Source organism: Lepidochelys kempii, chromosome 6 (genome assembly GCF_965140285.1).
Source record: "Lepidochelys kempii isolate rLepKem1 chromosome 6, rLepKem1.hap1, whole genome shotgun sequence".
NCBI classification, from domain to species: Eukaryota; Metazoa; Chordata; order Testudines; family Cheloniidae; genus Lepidochelys; species Lepidochelys kempii.
The window spans coordinates 100758928-100779024 of NC_136385.1; the positions used below are offsets into that span (position 1 = coordinate 100758928).

Here is a 20097-nt window from a genome sequence, read left to right on the forward strand (position 1 = left end):
CTCCGGGGTTGATCCAGCAGCATCTCCAGGGCTGCTAGAACTTTTCTTAGCATGACAGTGAAGAGGTGAAGAGGGAACAACCTCTGCTGAGGCTCCTCTTCCAGGGTCACATAATCAGAATCAGACAATTCCCCTTCGTCAGACAAGGTGGCAATATAGAGGAACTTCTAGGATTAAAACCAGAAAGAAGCCGAAGTTATGAACTTTCATTTGGATAATTTAACTGGGACGTTGGGTGCTGTGGCGCACGCCCATAATCTTAGCTACTTGGGAGGCTGAGGCTGGCAAATCGCTCAGGGGTTCTAGGCCACAGTACTATGCCAATCGGATGTACAGTGCAGCTGACAGCCTGGCCAGAGGTTGGCTGAAGAACTGGCTAGAACACGAATGATGTGTTGTGATCGGCGCTCTCTCTGTGAGGGCTGATGAACCGATTGATCAAGAATTTAACTGGGGCTTTTCCTTCCTTTCACAAGGAACTGTCCCTCTATTGGCACTGCTTTTATGCTCAGAAGCCCTAGGACTTGTGATTAGTAAATGGACACTATCTGTTTAAGGTTTCTCTGGGAAAAATGGCTCCAAAATGGCTCTGGGGAAAATGTATCTGTTATCTAGGCTTCATCCTGGGGCAAGGAGGTTCCCTGTGAGGGCCATGGGCAGACCGAAGGTCTACTGCCTGTGCAAGTTTGGAGGTAAAGAACTCTTGGAGTTCCTCCTGAAGGATAGTTCTAGCCCCTAACCCAGAGCTAATGATACAGTCTGCCACCAAGCACTACAGAATGGGGAATGCCTACTTGGAATAAAAATGACCAATATCCACTGACCTAGATCTGCATATGAATGGAGTGTGACCACAGCAGACACTTCTGCAGCTCATGGGATCAGGTGTGCTGATACTGTGCCTCACTGAGTGCAGGTGTGAGGGTAAATTCATTCACTTTTCTAGAGCCCTCATAGAGATTCTTTGCACAAAGTTCTTTTATTCTTACTTTCCCTAATTACACAATTTCGTCCATAGCATGAAACATGAAACAGATCAGCAATCATGATAAAACAAAAATAATTATAAAGGAATGCCCACAGTGCATTTGTTCTTCTACTGAAATTTCTAGAAACTGTGTACTACTGCCACATAGAACCTGTTGTGATATAAATCACTATCTTATCCAAAGCGCACACAAAAACATAGATCATAGATTCTGTAAGTCACTATTACATGGTTCATTTAATCAAACCATTACTATTTTCCATATCTGTACTTTATCATTCTAAGACTACAGCTTTGCCATTTACATAACTCTTAAGACCTTTCTACTTTCCCCAAACCTTTATAAATATTCATTAATAATTTAAGTCAAACAAAGATATTACCTTTTCTTAAACAAGGATACCGGAATAGTTTTACTATTCCATAGTCATCAGCTGTAACCAAAACTTGACCATTAAAATTTCCATCTACAGAATTGATATCATTGATATCTGAATATTTGGGCCAGATTCCGTTAACTTCAAGGCCATAAACACATGTCCATGAAGCCCATTGGACGCCTTTTAATTCTTCTTTATTTGTTACTTCTTTTCCACCTAAAAATAAATACAAAGGCTTATTTTTAATAATTCACTCATGCTTTTCCTTTAATAAATTTGGAGCTAAAATGATCAAAAAATGACCAGAACTCAGATATAGCTCAGACTGAGTTGAAAATTGTACAGTAAAACTATCTTTTTCAAACATTCTTTTTATTAGAGGCAGCACTGATGGCAACGTCCATAGTCAACATTGCTTAATGCTTTCTATGATAAGACCTAGTTTTCAATTGCATATAAAATTTTGCCAAACTTTTTGGCTGAAATTTTTCATAGCAAGTATCTGCCTTAGGCTGTTTTTTTTGTTTGTTTGTTGTTTTGTTTTGTTTTTAAAGGTTCAGCAAACATGGTTCAGCCATTTCCAAGAACAAAGGTAGGGGAAAATATGTTGTTTGGCCCCTGTTAAAAAAACCCTTACAGACTTTTCATTGAGAAACCCTAGAGCCTCCATGATTTTGAGCAGAAACTTGAAAATCTACCCAAATATGGCCAAATTACACATCTCTGAAAAACCTCAGTTTATACAGATTTGTTAGAAGTTGGTAACATGCTCCAATGATTCCACCTGCATTGCACATGCTCCATCCACACATAGCTCTTATATGCTGACTGGACTGAGAATGCACCATCCCAGAGCTGCAGACATAGCTAGGGCCACTATGGTGCCAGGCACCACAACAGAGAACAGGCAGACTTCTGTTCTCTCAATGCCCCCCCTTCTGGTGCCCAGGCAGAACGAGGAAAAGCAGACTGACATGCTTAAATGCAAAGTAGTGAAGAGGGAGAGGAGGAGGACGGGGTGGGCTGGAATGGACAGAGCAGGCACAGGCTATGGGGGTACAGGAGCAGGGGGAAACAGGGACAAGTTGTGGAAGGCCATGTTATGGGCAAGGATAGCATGGTATTTACCAGAGGTGGTTTTTACCAGGTAAATCATGGTTTTTACCACTCCAGGAAAAACTAGTTAGTCCCAGTTTATGGAATTTTCTATTTTTAAAAGTGTTTATTTAATGCACACCACATTACATTTAGTTTCAGTTACATATTCAAATTGTGGTTACATAAAACAGTAGATTAGGAGATTAATTTAGGGTTGTACAAATAAAAAAAAATTGCAGTGGCTGTAATACTAATATATGTAATTACAATACTGAACATTGGAAGGTCTGTATATGTTTCGGTTTGGAACTTTCTTAAGGAAGTTATATATGTCATGACTCATTTAATTTTTCAATATCATATATACAAAAGTAAAAAAAAATTGATTACCTGAAAATGATAATACCCCAGAGTCGTAAGAATGAAGTGTTAAGCAATCAGAAACATGCAGAGTTGCGATCTGCCAGTTGTAATACAGAGGCCCATTGGTGGTTCACTACTTTGTGTCAGCAACTCCTCAGGCCTGACGTACTCACTACACCTAACCCATTGTTTTCATGATATACACCCAAAAGGTGGAATGCAATATATTGCTGGAAAACTAATATCTCACTGATCATTAATATTCTTGTGTGATATATGTATGGGATGTGCACAAATAAGGTATGTGCTAGAATTACGTTCTGAAAATGTGTTTGAGAAACAATGCATAAGCACAGGTTTCAGAGTGGTAGTCATGTTAGTCTGTGTCAGCAAAAAGAACGAGGAGTCCTTGTGGCACCTTATGCCCAAATAAATTTGTTAGCCTCCGAGGAGTCCTTGTGCATAAGCACAGTCTGCCCTAGACAAAGGAAAGGGTATTTGTTTGCTTGACCAGCCTGGTCCTCAGGCAGAGACAATGAAGGTATATTTACATTCAAAGTAAACAGAGTCATCAACCTAGCAAATGGCGGAAATAGCCTCTTGCGGGGTCTGAACCTCCTACGATAAGTAATTGAATCACCTGATAGTATACAATACTACTGTATTATAAAAGTGTATCAAGTATGAGCTTTTATGAAAGCTAATGACATACTGGTGATTAATATAATTGTGAAACGTACATAGTAATACTGTATGAAGAATTATGGATACTCAATAATATTATGCTTTAAAGTCAGTGACCAAACAAAGATAGGGAAATAGGTTTTCTGCCAGACAGAAGGGAAGGCAGTTATATACCTGTCTCCAATGAAATTAAGGAAGGTATGACCGAAAGCTGTTTAAGCCCCATTGACAGACAAATCAGCAGGGCAATGAGAAGTCCACAGGAAGGGAAGAAAAGCATGAGGTCATCCTGAGTCTGGGGACAAAACAGTGAGTTTCGGAAGATATAAGGAGAGAGAAGAGGCTATCTTGGAATCCATCAGTGGACAGCACAAGGGGCCAGAGTTCTTGAAACCTGAGCAAGATGGATCTTTCAACCAAGGGAGTTGAAATCTGTGGGAATCTAATATAAGTGAAAAACCTACGTAGGCAAAGATCTTTCACCTACAGCCCCTTGTACTTCTATAGAAGGTCCTGACTTAGAGAAAGGATGGAAAGAAAAAGATTGGTAAGAAATCTACCTTGAACCCAAGACTGTAGATTGTTGAGTTAAGTCTTAGCCACTAAAACGTGTATTTTACTTTTATTTGCTTGCAACCAATTTGTCTTTGTCCTTTGTGCTTGAACTCACTTAAAAACTCTCTATTTTTGATTAAATAAACTTGCTTTACTTTTATTCTAAATTAACCAAGTACTGCGTTCAACTTGAACTGATTATTAACTCTATGGTGCTTTTGTCTCTTTAAAGGAGCAACAGGCCTTATTACTCCTTTGAACATTCCTGGAGAGAGCTGGACATTTCAGGGCAGATGGTTTTGGGAAAATTCAGGACTGGGGATGTGTTGGGGTCACTTGGTTAGCAATAACCAAGGCTGCTGGAGACCAGAGTATGGTTGTCGCATAATGAGCAGGCTGCTGGAGTCAAAATTGCTGAACCATGGCAGAGGAAAACATTGATTTTGGATACAGAGTTTCTTCTACTTTAAATGAAAGTAAATGTGGAAGAAAGTTGGGATTTTTGTTGAGCAACCACAGACTTGCAATTTCTTCTTATTCAGATGACAATTTCTTTCTTGCGTATTTTGACTGAAGGAGGTTGACATAGGAGGTAATTGCCTCACAAAATCTCTTTTGAATTTTTGTTTTGTGTGGTGCAAGATCTTCATTTATCAGTAGATCCAACCATACTTTTCATGCAACTCCAACTGTCGGTGTGCAGTAAATAAGATATATGGCTACACACTGAAGGAAGATAAACAGGAAGATAAACAGAAATCCTGAACAGCAACATATTCAGTGAGCACTGTCCATTTTGTGCACTGAATGAAGCAGGGATCTTGTGGAAAAATATATTATATGATCATGTAATTAAAAGACTGTATCATAATGCATACACAACAAGGGGGCCAAATTAAACCCTGAAGCCTGGGATTTCCAGACCTAACTTTTGAGTGCTTGAATTTGCAACCTTAAAATTTATTTAACATAGATTTTTGTGTGTAATTTCATTATGTCCCCATGGTGTGAAATACCTCACCCACTAACTCTGCTGATTATTTGTGTGTTTTTGATATCGCCAAAACATTTCCAATAATGGGGTTATACTACACTTTAGAACTGAAAACTGTATCTTAAAATATTAATTTTCTTCCTTTAATGTTCACCTATCTTGAAAGGAGAAGTTTACAATTATACTTTTGTCACTGGTCGTTGATTGCTCACCTAAATATTATTGTAATTTTTGTATAGTTTTGCAAAGTAAGACTTGTTTATAGGATCAATTTCCATATTTACCTTAGCTTCAAGGGCCACTCATATTCCTTTTCTATTTCCAGCTAATATATTCCAGATTCTAATATATACCTAATTCAACTAATCATAGAATCATAGAATATCAGGGTTGGAAGGGACCCCAGAAGGTCATCTAGTCCAACCCCCTGCTTAAAGCAGGACCAATTCCCAGTTAAATCATCCCAGCCAGAGCTTTGTCAAGCCTGACCTTAAAAACCTCTAAGGAAGGAGATTCTACCACCTCCCTAGGTAACGCATTCCAGTGTTTCACCACCCTCTTAGTGAAAAAGTTTTTCCTAATATCCAATCTAAACCTCCCCCACTGCAACTTGAGACCATTACTCCTCGTTCTGTCATCTGCTACCATTGAGAACAGTCTAGAGCCATCCTCTTTGGAACCCCCTTTCAGGTAGTTGAAAGCAGCTATCAAATCCCCCCTCATTCTTCTCTTCTGCAGGCTAAACAATCCCAGCTCCCTCAGCCTCTCCTCATAAGTCATGTGTTCCAGACCCCTAATCATTTTTGTTGCCCTTCGCTGGACTCTCTCCAATTTATCCACATCCTTCTTGAAGTGTGGGGCCCAAAAGTGGACACAGTACTCCAGATGAGGCCTCACCAATGTCGAATAGAGGGGAACGATCACGTCCCTCGATCTGCTCGCTATGCCCCTATATGCCCCTATATCTTTGTAGCTGAGGGAAGCAAGTTATGAGTCTCAGCCCAACACAAAAAATGTTTCCACTTACACAGGTAAGTACTCATAATAGATGGTTTCCCGCTGTTCAACAAAATGTTTTGTGCAGCTAAATAACAGTTCTTTGCTGTATGGTCTAGCCATTCAATAGCCAAAAGGTCAGGTGAAGACTGTTCAGATTAGAGTGAAGGACTTGACCGTACTGAAGGGACAGTATGCCCTGTGGCTCATGGGACTGCTCCTTAACATGCATGATACTGCAGGTTCCCCTGCCTTAGTGCACAAGTTTAGGCTGCCTGCTTGAAGAAGGGCAGCCCATGCCATAATCTTAGCATCAGTCTCTAAACAGTTAAACAAAAATAAACACTGAATTTGGTCATCTGAGTCTTTAAATAAACAAACAAAATCTTAAAAGGCAAGTCCTTAGTTGCAGCGCTTGAAGTCAAGGCCCTGACCTGACCCTGGGTTCTGAGCTAGTACTGAGAAGCTCCTCCTGTGTTCCAATCTCAGCCAGCTTTACCCCTAAGAAGGCAAGCCTCCTTAACTGGCCTGCTGGCTCCCGATTGGTCAGTATCTCCTCTTGGGCCTTCCACGCCTTTGGAGGACTAAGTCTTTTTGGTAGCATTGCCTGAGCCAGGGCGTGAGGTGGTCAGGGCACTGACACCTCCAGCAGGTAGCAGACAAAGCCTGGACAGACCCTGTCACACATTTTCTCACACAGAATGGGCCTGAGAGCTCTATCTCCCCCTTCTGCAATAACCCCATCATCCTGGGAAAAGAAGTTGGTCCTGTGAATGAGATTGGGGTTGTATATGAAAGGCAAACACCCTAAAATAATGTGAGGATTACTGTTCTTCATTTCCTTCAACCATTTAATGGGTTCATGGTCTATTATTAGGTAAAAGGGAAGCCCCTAAAAGATTATGACACATTACCCCCATAGCCCATTTGATGGCCAGGCACGCTCTCTCACTGGTGGCGTATCTAATTTCTTGTGACTCCAGTTTTCAACTTTTGTACAGTATAAGATTTTCCATAGCCTGCAATTTTGCACCTGTACTGCTCCCAGACCATGTGAGGAACCAACCATTTGCACTAAGAATGGAGTGAGAAGTTGGGACACTAGAGTTCAGGATGTTGGCACAGGATAGTTTTTATCTTTGTAAAGGTCTTGTCACATTCAGTTGTCCATTGGACTGTTCCGGGTGCAGTGGCCTTCTTGAGGCCTGTCAATGGATTGTGAAAGCAAGGATTGTGAAAAGAGGTACGGACCTATAATAATACCTGGCCAGATTCAGGAAAGCCCATGCCTGTTTGTTGGTCTGGGTACTGGTGTCCTTCTTAAGGCCTCTGTCTTATCTTGCAGTGGTTAAAGCTGGCCATTCCCCATTAGATACTCCAGGTACCAAATTTCCTGCATCCCAAACTTACATTTTATTGAATTCAAAGTTAATCTTACCTTTTTTATTACTTTGGCACAGAGGCCATGTGTACCACATGCGGACTGCCAATTTGTACTAAAAATAAACGTTGAGAAGTTTGACACACTGCATTGAGTAAACATCAAATCGGGACACTGTATTACGCCTCCTGAAGTCCATACAAAATTGGGTGGTACCATCTGGCTTGGGAACCAGCATTACCAGGCTACACTAGGAGCTTTTGGACTCCTCAAAGATGCCAAGATCTAACATGGCTCATACTTCCCAGTGTATGATTCCATGGAGTTACTCAGGAATATGATAAGTTCCACGTTCTACTTTTACCTCTGGGTTGGTTGGAATTCAGCATTTGATGACCTAGTTGAATGGAGGAAACCATGTCAACAAATTCCTTGCTTGCCAGTGTCAAGTTAGGGGCAAGAGTTTAAGCTACTAGCACATCCTCAAGGCTGTCTGTTTCTTGTGTCTAAGGGCTCAGATCCTCAGGGAGTTCCCCAAGATCTATAAGTATGTTTTCCTGAGCCCACCAGGGTTTTAACATATTTACTTGGTAGATCTGGTGTTTCTTTTTGTCCAAATATTGAAATTTATAACTCACGTCTCTGACTCAGTGGACAACCTCATATGGGTGCAACAATTTGGTCAGGAGTTTGCTCTCCACGTTGGGGAGGAGCAGAAGCATGCGGTCTCCTAGGCTGAAAAATCCTCTCCTAGACACCTTTACTATACTGTTGGGCCTGGGTTTTTTGGGCCCATAGGAGAGTCTCCTTCACAAGTTGTCCCAGTCATTTAAGACACTCACACATTAGTAGGATATACTGAAACACATTTCTGAGAGCATGACAGCTGCTCTTTAAGGAGACCCAAGATTCGTTGAGGCCATTGGCCATGTAAGAGTTAAAAGGGTGAGAAGCCTGTTGAGGCCTGGGGAACCTCTCATACTGCAAAGAGGAGATAGGGAAGCAGCTGTTTCCAATCCCTGTAGTCCGTCTTCACAAACTTTTTTAGCATTTGCTTAAGAGTCTTGAGTGAAAATAAAGACAAACGCCATGGCTATGGCTTTGGCAGTAATTGAGAAGAAGGGAACAACCTCTGGGTAATAGGCTGCATAATCCACTATGATCTGGATCTATTGTTGCTCCCTTGCACTTTTTTCCAAATGCCCCAATATGTCCATCCCTACCCACTCAAATGGCATACTTACGAGAGGTAAGAGGATTAAGAGAGCCCAGAGGTTTCCTTTAGATGCTACTGTTAGCACTCAAGGTAAGACACACAAAAGCTCACCACTTATTGGTAGATCTGTGGCCAAAATATCTGGCCAGCACCCACTCGAGGGTTATATCTCTTCCCAAGGAACAATGAAGGGAACTACATGTGCCAGCCATAGTACTTCTTTCCGAATGTTTTGAGACACCAGGAGCTGGTGAAGTAAGTCACCCATCGAGGTGTTGTTCTCCTCTGTAGAGAGCAAGTCATTTTGCAAATCAAATTGGGGAAACTGGGAGGCCTGAGCCTCATTAGTGATGGTTCCATTAACCACTGCAACCAGGGTGTACATCTCGCTAATGCTGTCAACTCCTCATTGTTCCTGGACCAAATGAAAGAACCTGTCTAACATTAGGTCAATATCCAGAAAAGGATTATTCCAAAGTAGTCCTGTTGAGCTGCCAGCAGGCTTGGGAAGAGGGCTATCCTGAGGCAGTCCTGTTGAGCTATCAGCTGACTTGTTAGCTGCCAGAGCTGTTTGCAACCAAGACTTCCCGGCTAGTCATCACAGAGGTTGGAGCCCACAATCAGAAATTGGTCTGGTCTCACTGAGCAGCGAGATAGTAGTGTTGTCAGTCCTTCCCAATTATTACCTCCCATGACAAATTGGGAGTTACACTGACCAAAAGCATTCTAGCTTGCTCTCTTAAATTCCAATGTACGCAGGCTGTGGAGTAGGAATAAGTGTCCTCGTGGACACTGTTCATGTGCACCAGGTCATCCTTCTGTAGCTATCCAGGATCCAGTAGGGTCTCCCAGATTAGGGGTTGGGAGCACCTTAAATTTATTAGCCCCAACATTGTTTGGCCCCCTAGGACTACTGGAGCTACAAATGCTCAGCAACAGTTCTAGTCTGTTCTGCCAAAGAGATCCCAGAACTCTGCAAGCCACAGTCCGTGAAATCACACTACATGAGGGAGCACAAGCAGCAGACACATCCCAGCTTCCCACAGCAGAAATAGATGACCATTTGACAACAGATAGCACCTTAGCCTGCTCCTGGGAATGACTCCATGCGATCCCCCTCTGACAGCCCTTGCAGTGGTTGCCGGATGCCTTCTGGGGTCTATCGGGTGGGTACCCCTCATTCTGGGACTACTCCAGGAGCTCCCAGCCCTGCTGCCCCGGATTGATTCCTCAGGAGGTTGGGGTCAGTCTTCACTAGGCCTAGGTCACTCACATTGGACAGGCCAACTTTCTGACATAAAGTCCCCTGAATTGGACGGCAGCTGTCAGTATGCTGGGTTGTGTTGGTGTACCCAGGTTTGAATGGTAGCCAGCAAAACCTGTAGATACTGTTTGAACAACACAGACTCTATGATCTCAGATGGAGAACAAAGCCAGTGGGTGGGCCAATTCTTTAGCTGCTGGGGCACAACCTAGGATCATGCCCCAAGTGAGAAAGTTTCTGTCTGGAACTGGCACCAGTAAATCTCTAGTGATACCCCCAGGGGATGAGAATGGTGACTTTCACGGTATCGTACTACTTTGCAGCTTCATCACCTGAGGCCTAGTAAGCCACCTGAGCTTCCCCAGAAACAAAAGGAGCTAATCACACAACTCAGTTGGTCTCTTCCAACTGATGGGCAGGAGACATCTACTCAAATGTTACAAGGTACATCTCAGGATTATCAGTGGGTCCCAATCTGCAAAGGGCTGTGCCTGGCCCCAACAGCATCACTTCGGAATAGGACTGGCCATTTTTCCGCTTGAGCATAGCCACTGGTGAGCTGGAGCTGGTTCGCACCGGTTTGCGCAAACAGGATGTTAAATTTAGAAGCCGGTATAGAACCGGTTGTTAAAGGGCTGGGCAAACTCCGGCCCGCAGGCCACATCTGGCCCGCAGGACCGTCCTGTCCGGCCAGCCTGAGCTCTCGACTGGGGAGGCTCCCCTTGAGAATCCCTTTTTACTCACCTGGCAGCGCTCCGGGTCTTTGGCGGCACTTTGGCAGCGGGTCCTTCACTCACGCCGGGTCTTTGGCGGCAGGTGCCTCAGGGCCGCCAAAGACCCGGAGCGACTGAAGGAACCGGTTCTTCAGATTTTGGCAGCTCATCACTAAGCATAGCCTCTGGGAACTGCTGCTGCAGTAGCTCAAGGAGCACAGCTTGTTGCAACAGGGTAGTTCACCAGACCTCCTTTTGTACTTCCATGAAAAGTTGCTGGGACTCTGCCTGAACCTGCTGCTACTGAACCAGAGTCATACGCTCTCCTCCATGGACAGAAGGAGTCAATCCCACTTCTAGTACCAAGTTGTGGTAAGCAGGGTTGCTCCATAGCGCCCTCTGTGGGGCCAAACATGGTACTACAGGCGCTCCATGCCTTAGTCCGTAAGTTTTGGAGTCCTGTTACGCAGCCTATACTGTCAGCTCAGTGTCACTGTTTAAACAGTTAAATAAAAATAAACTCAGAATTTGCCTATCTGAGCCTTAAAATAAACAAACAAAACCTCAAAGGCAAGCACTTAATTGCAGCACTTGAAGGTAAGACTATGACCTGGCCCTAGGTTCTGAGCTAATACTGAGAAGCTCCTCCTGTGTCCCAGTCTCACTCAATTCTGCCTTCTTCTCAAGGTCAAGCCTTCTTAATGGGTCTGCTGGCTCCTGATTGTTCAGTGTCTCCTCCTGGCCCTTCCCTCTGGGAGACTACTTTTTTTGGTAGGCTGGCCTGAGCAGAGAGGTGTCAGGGTACTGGCGCCTCCAGCAGAAGGGTCAGGGAAGGCCAGATAGAGCTTGTCACAGACCTCTTTTGGAAGAAGTGCTAGAAGCATCTGAACAGAGAATCTGTTTAAGTTGGATTATCCTGATTAAATCCACGTATCATTTTTGTATCTAAAGTTATGAATATTGGCTTTGTATTTGTATCTCAAATGTGTTTGTTCCTGCGTGATACCTCACAAATAGATTTACATCAAGGCTACACAGCTATGTGTGGATGGCTCATTAAGGACACTTCAGTCTAATAATGGGCTCTCCCTGAGGATGCCTCAGACACCAAGGGGCCAACGGTCCCCCCATGTGAGTCAGCAAACCATGTAAGGACATGCAATATGCTCACGTGACCCTGGACTCCATCTTGGGCCAGTAACTTTCCACAAACAGGTCTGTGGGCTTTGTTTGGGACAGTAAAATCCCATGGACATCGCAGAGGATATAAAAAGACACCCGAGACATCTCCATTTTGTCTTCATTTCGTGCTTCTTTCTCTGGACTGGATTTCTAACAAAGGCGCTCTAAACAAGGACTCCCAATCCGTTTTGGTGATCACGGAGAGACTTTTGCAAGCTAGCACTTCATTCCATTACTGCTGTGATCCTGATCTATGAATACTGAAAATCATTTGTATGTATATGATGGGATAGAGGGAACCTATACTGGAAGAATGGGCTCCACCTAAACCAAAGTGGATCCAGACTGCTGGCACTTAACATTAAAAAGGTTGCAGAGCAGTTTTTAAACTAAGAGATGGGGGAAAGTTGATTGCTGCAGAGACGCACATGGATCGGACAGAGACTTCTATTAGAGGAGAATCTATTGATAGAGATTCTCTAGGTTTTAGTCAGGAGGAGAGGATGGAAGAGGATAAAGTATGGGTCAGATCAGATAAGAAACATTCCTATAAAGAATCTGACACATCAGAAAAGGGCAGTCAAATAAACAGTGACAAGTTTTTTAAAGTGCTTGTACACAAAGGTTAGAACTCTAAATAATAAGATGGGTGAACTAGACTGCCTTGTGTTAAAGGAGGATGTTGATATAATAGGCATCACAGAAACCTGGTGGAGTGAGGACAATCAATGGGACACAATCATTCCGGGGTACAAAATACATTGGAAGGACAGAACAGGTCGTGTGGGGGGCGGAGTGGCACTATATGTGAGAGAGAGAGTGGAGCACAGGATCTGGTCCAAGAGGTAACTATAACAGGACCGCTTGGAAATAGTGACCATAATATAATAACATTTAACATTCCTGTGGTGGGAAGAACACATCAACATCCCAACACTGTGGCATTTAATTTCAGAAAGGGGAATTATGCAAAAATGAGGAGGTTAGTTAAACAGAAATTAAAAGATACAGTGACTAGAGCAGGGATGGGCAAACTTTTTGGCCTGAGGGCCACATCGGGTTTCCAAAATTTTATTGAGGGCCAGTTAGGGGAGGTTGTGTCTCCCCAAACAGCCAGGCACGGCCCAGCCCCCGCCTATCTGACTCCCCCCCCGCTTCTTGCCCCCTGATGGCTCCCCCAGGACTCCTGCCCCATCCAACCCACCCTGTTCCCTGACAGCCCCCCCAGGACTCTTACCCCATCCACCACTCCCTGTTCCCTGTCCGCTGACCCCCCCCAGACCCCGCACCCCTAGCTGCCCCCTGCTGCCCCATCCAACCCGCCCTCTCATTCCTGACTTGCCCCCCGGGACCCCTGCCCCATCCAACCCCCCTGTTCCCCGCCTTCTGACTGCCCTGACCCCAATCCACATCCCATTCTCTGACCACCCCCCTCAACTCCCCTGCCCTCTATCCAACCCCCCCGCCCCCTTACCGCGCCGCCCAGACCACAGAGTCAGGCCGCGACTCTGCAACTGTGTTGCCCGGCCACCCAGAGCATTGTGCCGGTGGCTCAGCGTGCTGAGGCTGCGGGGGAGGAGGGACAGCAGGGGAGGGGCTGGGGGCTAGCCTCCCAGGCCAGGAGCTCAGGGGCCGGGCAGGACAGGCCCGCAGGCCGGATGTGGCCTGCAGGCCGTAGTTTGCTCACCTCTGGGCTAGAGTGAAATCCCTGCAAGCTGCATGGACACTTTTCAAAGACACCATAATAGAGGCTCAACTTAAATGTATACCCCAAATTAAAAAACACAGTGGAAGAACTAAAAAAGAGCCACTGTGGCTTAACAACCATGTAAAAGAAGCAGTGAGAGATAAAAAGGCATCTTTTAAAAAGTAGAAGTCAAATCCTAGTGAGGTAATAGAAAGGAGCATAAACACTGCTCAATTAAATGTAAAAAATGTAATAAGAAAAACCAAAAAGGAGTTTGAAGAACAGCTAGCCAAAAACTCAAAAAGTAATAACAAAATGTTTTTTTAAGTACATCAGAAGCAGGAAGCCTGCTAACCAGCCAGTGGGGTCCCTAGACGATCGAGATACAAAAGGAGCACTTAAAGAGGATAAAGTCATCGCAGAGAAACTAAATTAATTCTTTGTTTCAGTCTTCACGGCTGCAGATGTTAGGGAGATTCCCAAAACCTGAGCTTTTGTAGGTGACAAATCTGAGGAATTGTCACAGTTTGAAGTGTCACTAGAGGAGGTTTTGGAATTAATTGAGAAACTTAACAGTAACAAGTCACCAGGACCAGATGGCATTCACCCAAGAGTTCTGAAAGAACTCAAATGTGAAATTGCGGAATTATTAACTATGGTTTGTAACCTGTCCTTTAAATCAGCTTCTGTACCCAAGGACTGGAAGATAGCTAATGTAACACCAATATTTAAGAAAGGCTCTAGAGGTGATCCTGGCAATTACAGACCGGTAAATCTAACGTCAGTACCGGGCAAATTAGTTGAAACAATAGTAAAGAATAAAATTGTCAGACACATAGAAGAACATAAATTGTTATGCAAAAGTCAACATGGTTTCTGTAAAGTGAGATCATGTCTTACTAATCTATTAGAGTTTTTTGAGGGGGTCAACAAGCATGTGGACAAGGGGGATCCAGTGGACATATTGTACTTAGATTTCCAGAAAGCCTTTGACAAGATCCCTCACCAAAGGCTCTTACGTAAATTAAGTTGTCATGGGATAATCGGGATGATCCTTTCATGGATTGAGAACTGGTTAAAAGACAGGGAACAAAGGGTAGGAATAAATGGTAAATTTTCATAATGGAGACGGGCAACTAGTGGTGTTCCCCAAGGGTCAGTTCCTAGGATCCATCCTATTCAACTTATTCATAAACGATCTGGAGAAAGGGGTAAACAGTGAAGTGGCAAAGTCTGCAGATGATACTAAACTGCTCAAGATAGTTAAGACCAAAGCAGACTATGAAGAACTTCAAAAAGATCTCACAAAACTACGTGATTGCGTAACAAATGAAATTTAATGTGGATAAATGTAAAGTAATGCACATTGGAAAAATAACCCCAACTATACATACAATATGATGGGGGCTAATTTAGCTACAACTAATCAGGAGAAAGATCTTGGAGTTATTGTGGATAGTTCCTTGAAGATGTCCACGCAGTGTGCAGCAGCAGTCAAAAAAGCAAACGGGATGTTAGGAATAATTAAAAAAGGGATAGAGAATAAGATGGAGAATATCTTATTCCCCTTATATAAATCCATGGTACGCCCACATCTTGAATACTGCGTAGAGATGTGGTCCTCATCTCAAAAAAGATATACTGGCATTAGAAAAGGTTCAGAAGAGGGCAACTACAATGATTCAGGGTTTGGAACGGGTCCCATATGAGGAGAGATTAAAGAGGCTAGGACTTTTTAGCTTGGAAAAGAGGAGACTAAGGGGGGATATGATAAAGGTATATAAAATCATGAGTGGTGTGGAGAAAATGAATAAGGAAAAGTTATTTACTTGTTCCCATAATATAAGAACTAGGGGCCACCAAATGAAATTAATGGGCAGCAGCTTTAAAACAAATAAAAGGAAGTTCTTCACTCAGAGCACAGTCAACCTGTGGAACTCCTTGCATGAGGAGGTTCTGAAGGCTAGGACTATAACAGGATTGAAAAGAGAACTGGATAAATTCATGGAAGTTAAGTCCATTAATGGCTATTAGCCAGGATGGGTAAGGAATGGTATACCTAGCCTCTGTTTGTCAGAGGGTGGAGATGGATGGCAGGAGAGAGATCACTTTATCATTACCTGTTAGGTTCACTCCCTCTGGGGCACCTGGCATTGGCCATTGTCGGTAGACAGGATACTGGGCTGGATGGACCTTTGGTCTGACCCAGTATGGCCATTCTTATGTTCTTATCCTTTAATCATTCAATAACCCTCTTTTCCTTCTTTTTTATATTATTAAACCTTTAATTTTTAGCTACTAAAGGATTGGCATCAGTGTGATTATTGGGTAATATCTGAGTTATATATTGACCAGGCTAAGAGGCTGATCCCTTGGGATTGGAAGGACCCTACATCTGATTAAATTGTTTTCAGTAACCACTCATCATAAAGCCCAGTGTGTCTAGGTGGTGAGCCAAGGACTGGAAAGCCTAAGGAGATCGCATTTTTGACTTCTTGTTAACTAGTGTGGTGATACAGAAATTCATTCTTCTTACTGGCTCGGTATAATCCAATGATAGACTAACTACCAATTTTGGGTGAGTCTGCCTTATTTCTCAAGAGTATATCCTGAATTTGGCATTCTTAGCTGTGACCCACTGAGGCACGGTAAGACCCCCGAAAGGGAGAAAACATGGATAGTGACATAGCCAGAGGGCCAAACCAGGAAGAGGGCATTGAGGTTCCTGAGACTACAAGGGGGGCTGCAAGTGAATGCAGAGACAAAGTGATGGTGTGCAAACTAAGGAGGGGGAGGGTTGTCGGCCTCGAGCAATGCTCAGAGTGACTAGGAGAAGGCACCAGCCCAGTGGTGAGTGATGTGCCCTGACACACCTCCGTAGTCAAGGTCAGGGATGGAAAAGGAGTGGGAAAGGGCACACCCCTGAAAATGTTGATTAGTCTTTCCAACAGTTCAGTCAGGAAAGCACTCTTGCAGGTATGTGAATTGGAATCCAGAGAATACTTGACTGGATGATACACAGACTTCAGCCATCCCTGTAAGCATCTGAGGTGAAGACTGTTTGATGCTGATCTCTACTTGATCTCTGGAATAGTCACAGACAACTCAATTGTCCAGGTAAGGGAATACCTGAATGCCAATGTTTCTGAGGTGAGCTGCTCCTATTGCCATGCATTTGGTAAACACCCTTAGAGCAGATGACAGACCAAAAAGGAGGACAGTATATTGGCAATGAAGGCCTACAAACTTCAGGTACTTTCTATGGCTTGGATGGGTTGTCAAATGAAAGCAGGCATTTTGGAGATTGAGAGCAGCATACCAGTCACTGGAATTGAGAGATGGAATGACGGATGCCAGGGGAGCACGGAGCTGAAGCTCTTGGTCTAACCTCAGCACTGAGCAGATCGTGAGGAATGTTCTTAGAGACACTTCAGTGGCCTTTTTAAGACATGAAGTGCTCTTTTTGGATTTTGTGACAAATTTAGGTCTCAATTCTTTGTGAAAGGAACCCAGAGACAAGGAGTACTTCCTCTTTTCACAGTGGAAGGATTAAGCTTTTTCAGATTTTTGAGAGAAGTGGAGAGGCACTTCCAGCAGGACAGGTATGGGATTTTATGATCTCAGACACTTTGCAAGAGAGGCAATGAGTAAACTCCAGAGGTCCTGGCATAACCTCTCAGTCTGAAAGGAAGAGATCTCTGTTTGCAGGGTGCAGAAAAAAAACCCCACAAAATGATTAAACAATAAAGAATTGTTAAAATGGGTACTACTGTCTCACTATTTGCACTTGTGAATGATCTGTTTACAAAAGAGAAACATCTCAATATGAGAGGGAAAACCATGACAGAGCACAAGGAGTTTCTCACTGCCTCTAGCTGCTTGTTAGAAGAACAGAAGGAGAGGATGGAGCGGGTCACCCTGTATACACTTGCCTGGGGCCACGAGGAAGTGCAGAAAGTATTTTCCACACTGACAGGTATTGCTACAGAGAACTGTCTGGCTCAGGTGCACTGGACATAAACACACCTCAGTGGAAGAGATGTGCAACCACTCAAAGAAGAATTAATCTTTTTTTAAAAGGTGGAAGGAGGAGACATATTCTTCAGAACGATCCACTGATTTTAAAAAAATGGTTTCAAATTTTTTTTTAAATAACACTGTAATAAAGCAAACATGCTGCTAATAAGAGAAAGATAAGAATATTTAATTAAAATTAAGCAATTATGGCTCAGAAATGCTTAGTTACCCAAGCCAGAGTACTGTAACAGTCTAGAATATGAAGACAAATCTGAATGGGCAGACTATTTATGGACAAGTCTCTAATTTTCTCATACATGTTATCCACTGAATAATTACTTGGTCCATAACATTTTTGTTCAGTTTCCATGCCCTTGACAACTTAATGTTTCAAACCAAGATTTATTAACTATATACTGTGGATTGAATTTATAAAATAAAGTAAATTATAAAAATACAAAATCTTACTTGGCATCTTGTAAAAAAGTCTTTTCCCACTGCCATCATTGGTCTGTAAATATTTACTGTCTGAAGACCAGTCCATATGAGTGATGAAACTTACAGATCCAACACATTCCCCAACTTTTTTGTACCGCTGAACAACACCATAAATATCAACAGAGCTGTCATTGGAGCCAACAGCAAGGAAAGTCCCATCTGGTGAATATTTTAATTCATGAATGGCTTCTTTCCTGTCTTTAATATGAACAACCTCTGTCATATCCCTGTAAGGGAGAAAGAAAATATGTCACAAGCACAAAAGAGAATATCATCTTGTTGTCAAGCTCACTGTTTCAAGAATGTGCCTGACAAAATTTTCTTCTGAATTCAGAAATTTACTATTCCTTGTACAAATGTACTTTTCTTAATATGCTTTCAGAGTAACGACTAGACATAAATAGCCTGTGAACCTGTGTTTAAAATTAAAGTTTAAATGCTTTCTTAGCATGTTTTCTACATAAAACAAAACAGAAATATGCACAGATTACTTAAGAAAAAGTTTATAATTTATTTATAATTTTCTAATCTTTGTACCTACCTGACTCGAAGTACAGTGAAAGAGCCATCCTTCATGCCAAGTGCAAGATGGATTCCATCAGTACTAACAGCTGCACAGCGAATTGGTTCTTCCATATTGCACCGTGCAATCAATGCATGGTCTATTAGGCTCCAAATTCTAAAATAAAATATTAAATAAAATCATGTAAGGAATGGCTGTTTTCTGATAAAAAAAGTGAAGATTTCAACTTCATAGAATATATTCTGAATGCAGCACTACACCTATATTCCAAAGTCATTTGCTATCAACAACTTCCAAAACTAACAAAGTTACAAGCTTTGCATACAGCAATGAGTGTTTGTACATTTAAGAGAACGATTGAGTACCAAATTCGTGAATCTGCAGAGACAGACTCATTTTGTTTGAAAGAACAGTACTTATTTGTAAAACCTGAATTTTCTATTGCTTAAAGTGTATACTACTCATTTAGTTAAAGATTACTGAATGAACAACTGAAAATTTTACAACACAAATGCCTCCCTTTCTATTAATTATTTATCATTCACAATGTAGCACAACTTTCTGCATGTGACCAGATACCAATATAATTTCTAACTTATACTAATCATGCCTTTTCAAGCATGGAATTTTACAATAGCATGTCAATTAATTTTTTATTATATTAGTGTAACTCCTAGCAGATTAGCAAAAAATGACACTACACTTAATCTGAAAAATGTTTAAAAAAACTATGTAAAGGAGAATAATTTACTAGGATTTATTGGACTGTAGCCTTATTTAACAAATATAGATACATTAAGTTACATTAAGTAAACAAAAATGTCACAAGTCTGAAATGCAATTCTATCACATTTAAAAAAAACATGATGTAAATAAGAATTATAAGGTACTGTACCATATCAGCACAAAAGAAGGTATCTCAGTAATGCCTGATATAGTTTGGACAAAAGGTTCACAAAAGACATCAGTCAAAATTATTTAACTTGGGAGTTGTGGATGCTTCGCAGCACCTCTGAAAGTTAAATCACTTCTTAGATACTCAGATATAAATTTAGGTGCATAACTTTAGTTACCCAAGTTTGAAAATTTTGGCACTCATCTTATTTACTAAAAAGAGAAGGAGGACTTGTGGCACCTTAGAGACTAACCAATTTATTTGAGCATGAGCTTTCGTGAGCTACAGCTCACTTCATCGGACTTCATCCGATAAAGTGAGCTATAGCTCACGAAAGCTCATGCTCAAATAAATTGGTTAGTCTCTAAGGTGCCACAAGTCCTCCTTCTCTTTTTGCGAATACAGACTAACACGGGTGTTACTCTGAAACCTACCTTATTTACTATCATTGAAATTATGAAAGTAATCCCTTCCACCATTTGAGTTCAAATTAAGGCCTTGATTTCCATTTTGAAAACTACCCATTTCTGCCACTGTTTTCAGACCTCCATCAGCAAAGTACTCAGTATTTAGAGTTAAAGAATAAATTATGTTGGTTCAATATCACAATATGACATGCCATAAATCATTTTGCATTTTTACATTTCAATTGTTTTTCTAAAG

At 42.2% G+C, this 20097-nt stretch overlaps 1 protein-coding gene across 1 annotated transcript in view; it reads right to left on the reverse strand.

The window, feature by feature from the left end:
• Nucleotides 1-20097, reverse strand: part of EML5 (EMAP like 5) — a 301798-nt gene that overhangs the window by 177638 nt on the left and 104063 nt on the right. The window contains exons 8-10 of the mRNA XM_073349376.2: nucleotides 18558-18695; nucleotides 17987-18243; nucleotides 1372-1584 (exon numbers count right to left, since the gene is read on the reverse strand). Of these exons, the coding sequence (XP_073205477.1) occupies nucleotides 1372-1584; nucleotides 17987-18243; nucleotides 18558-18695 (608 nt within the window). The remainder of the gene's footprint in view (nucleotides 1-1371; nucleotides 1585-17986; nucleotides 18244-18557; nucleotides 18696-20097) is intronic.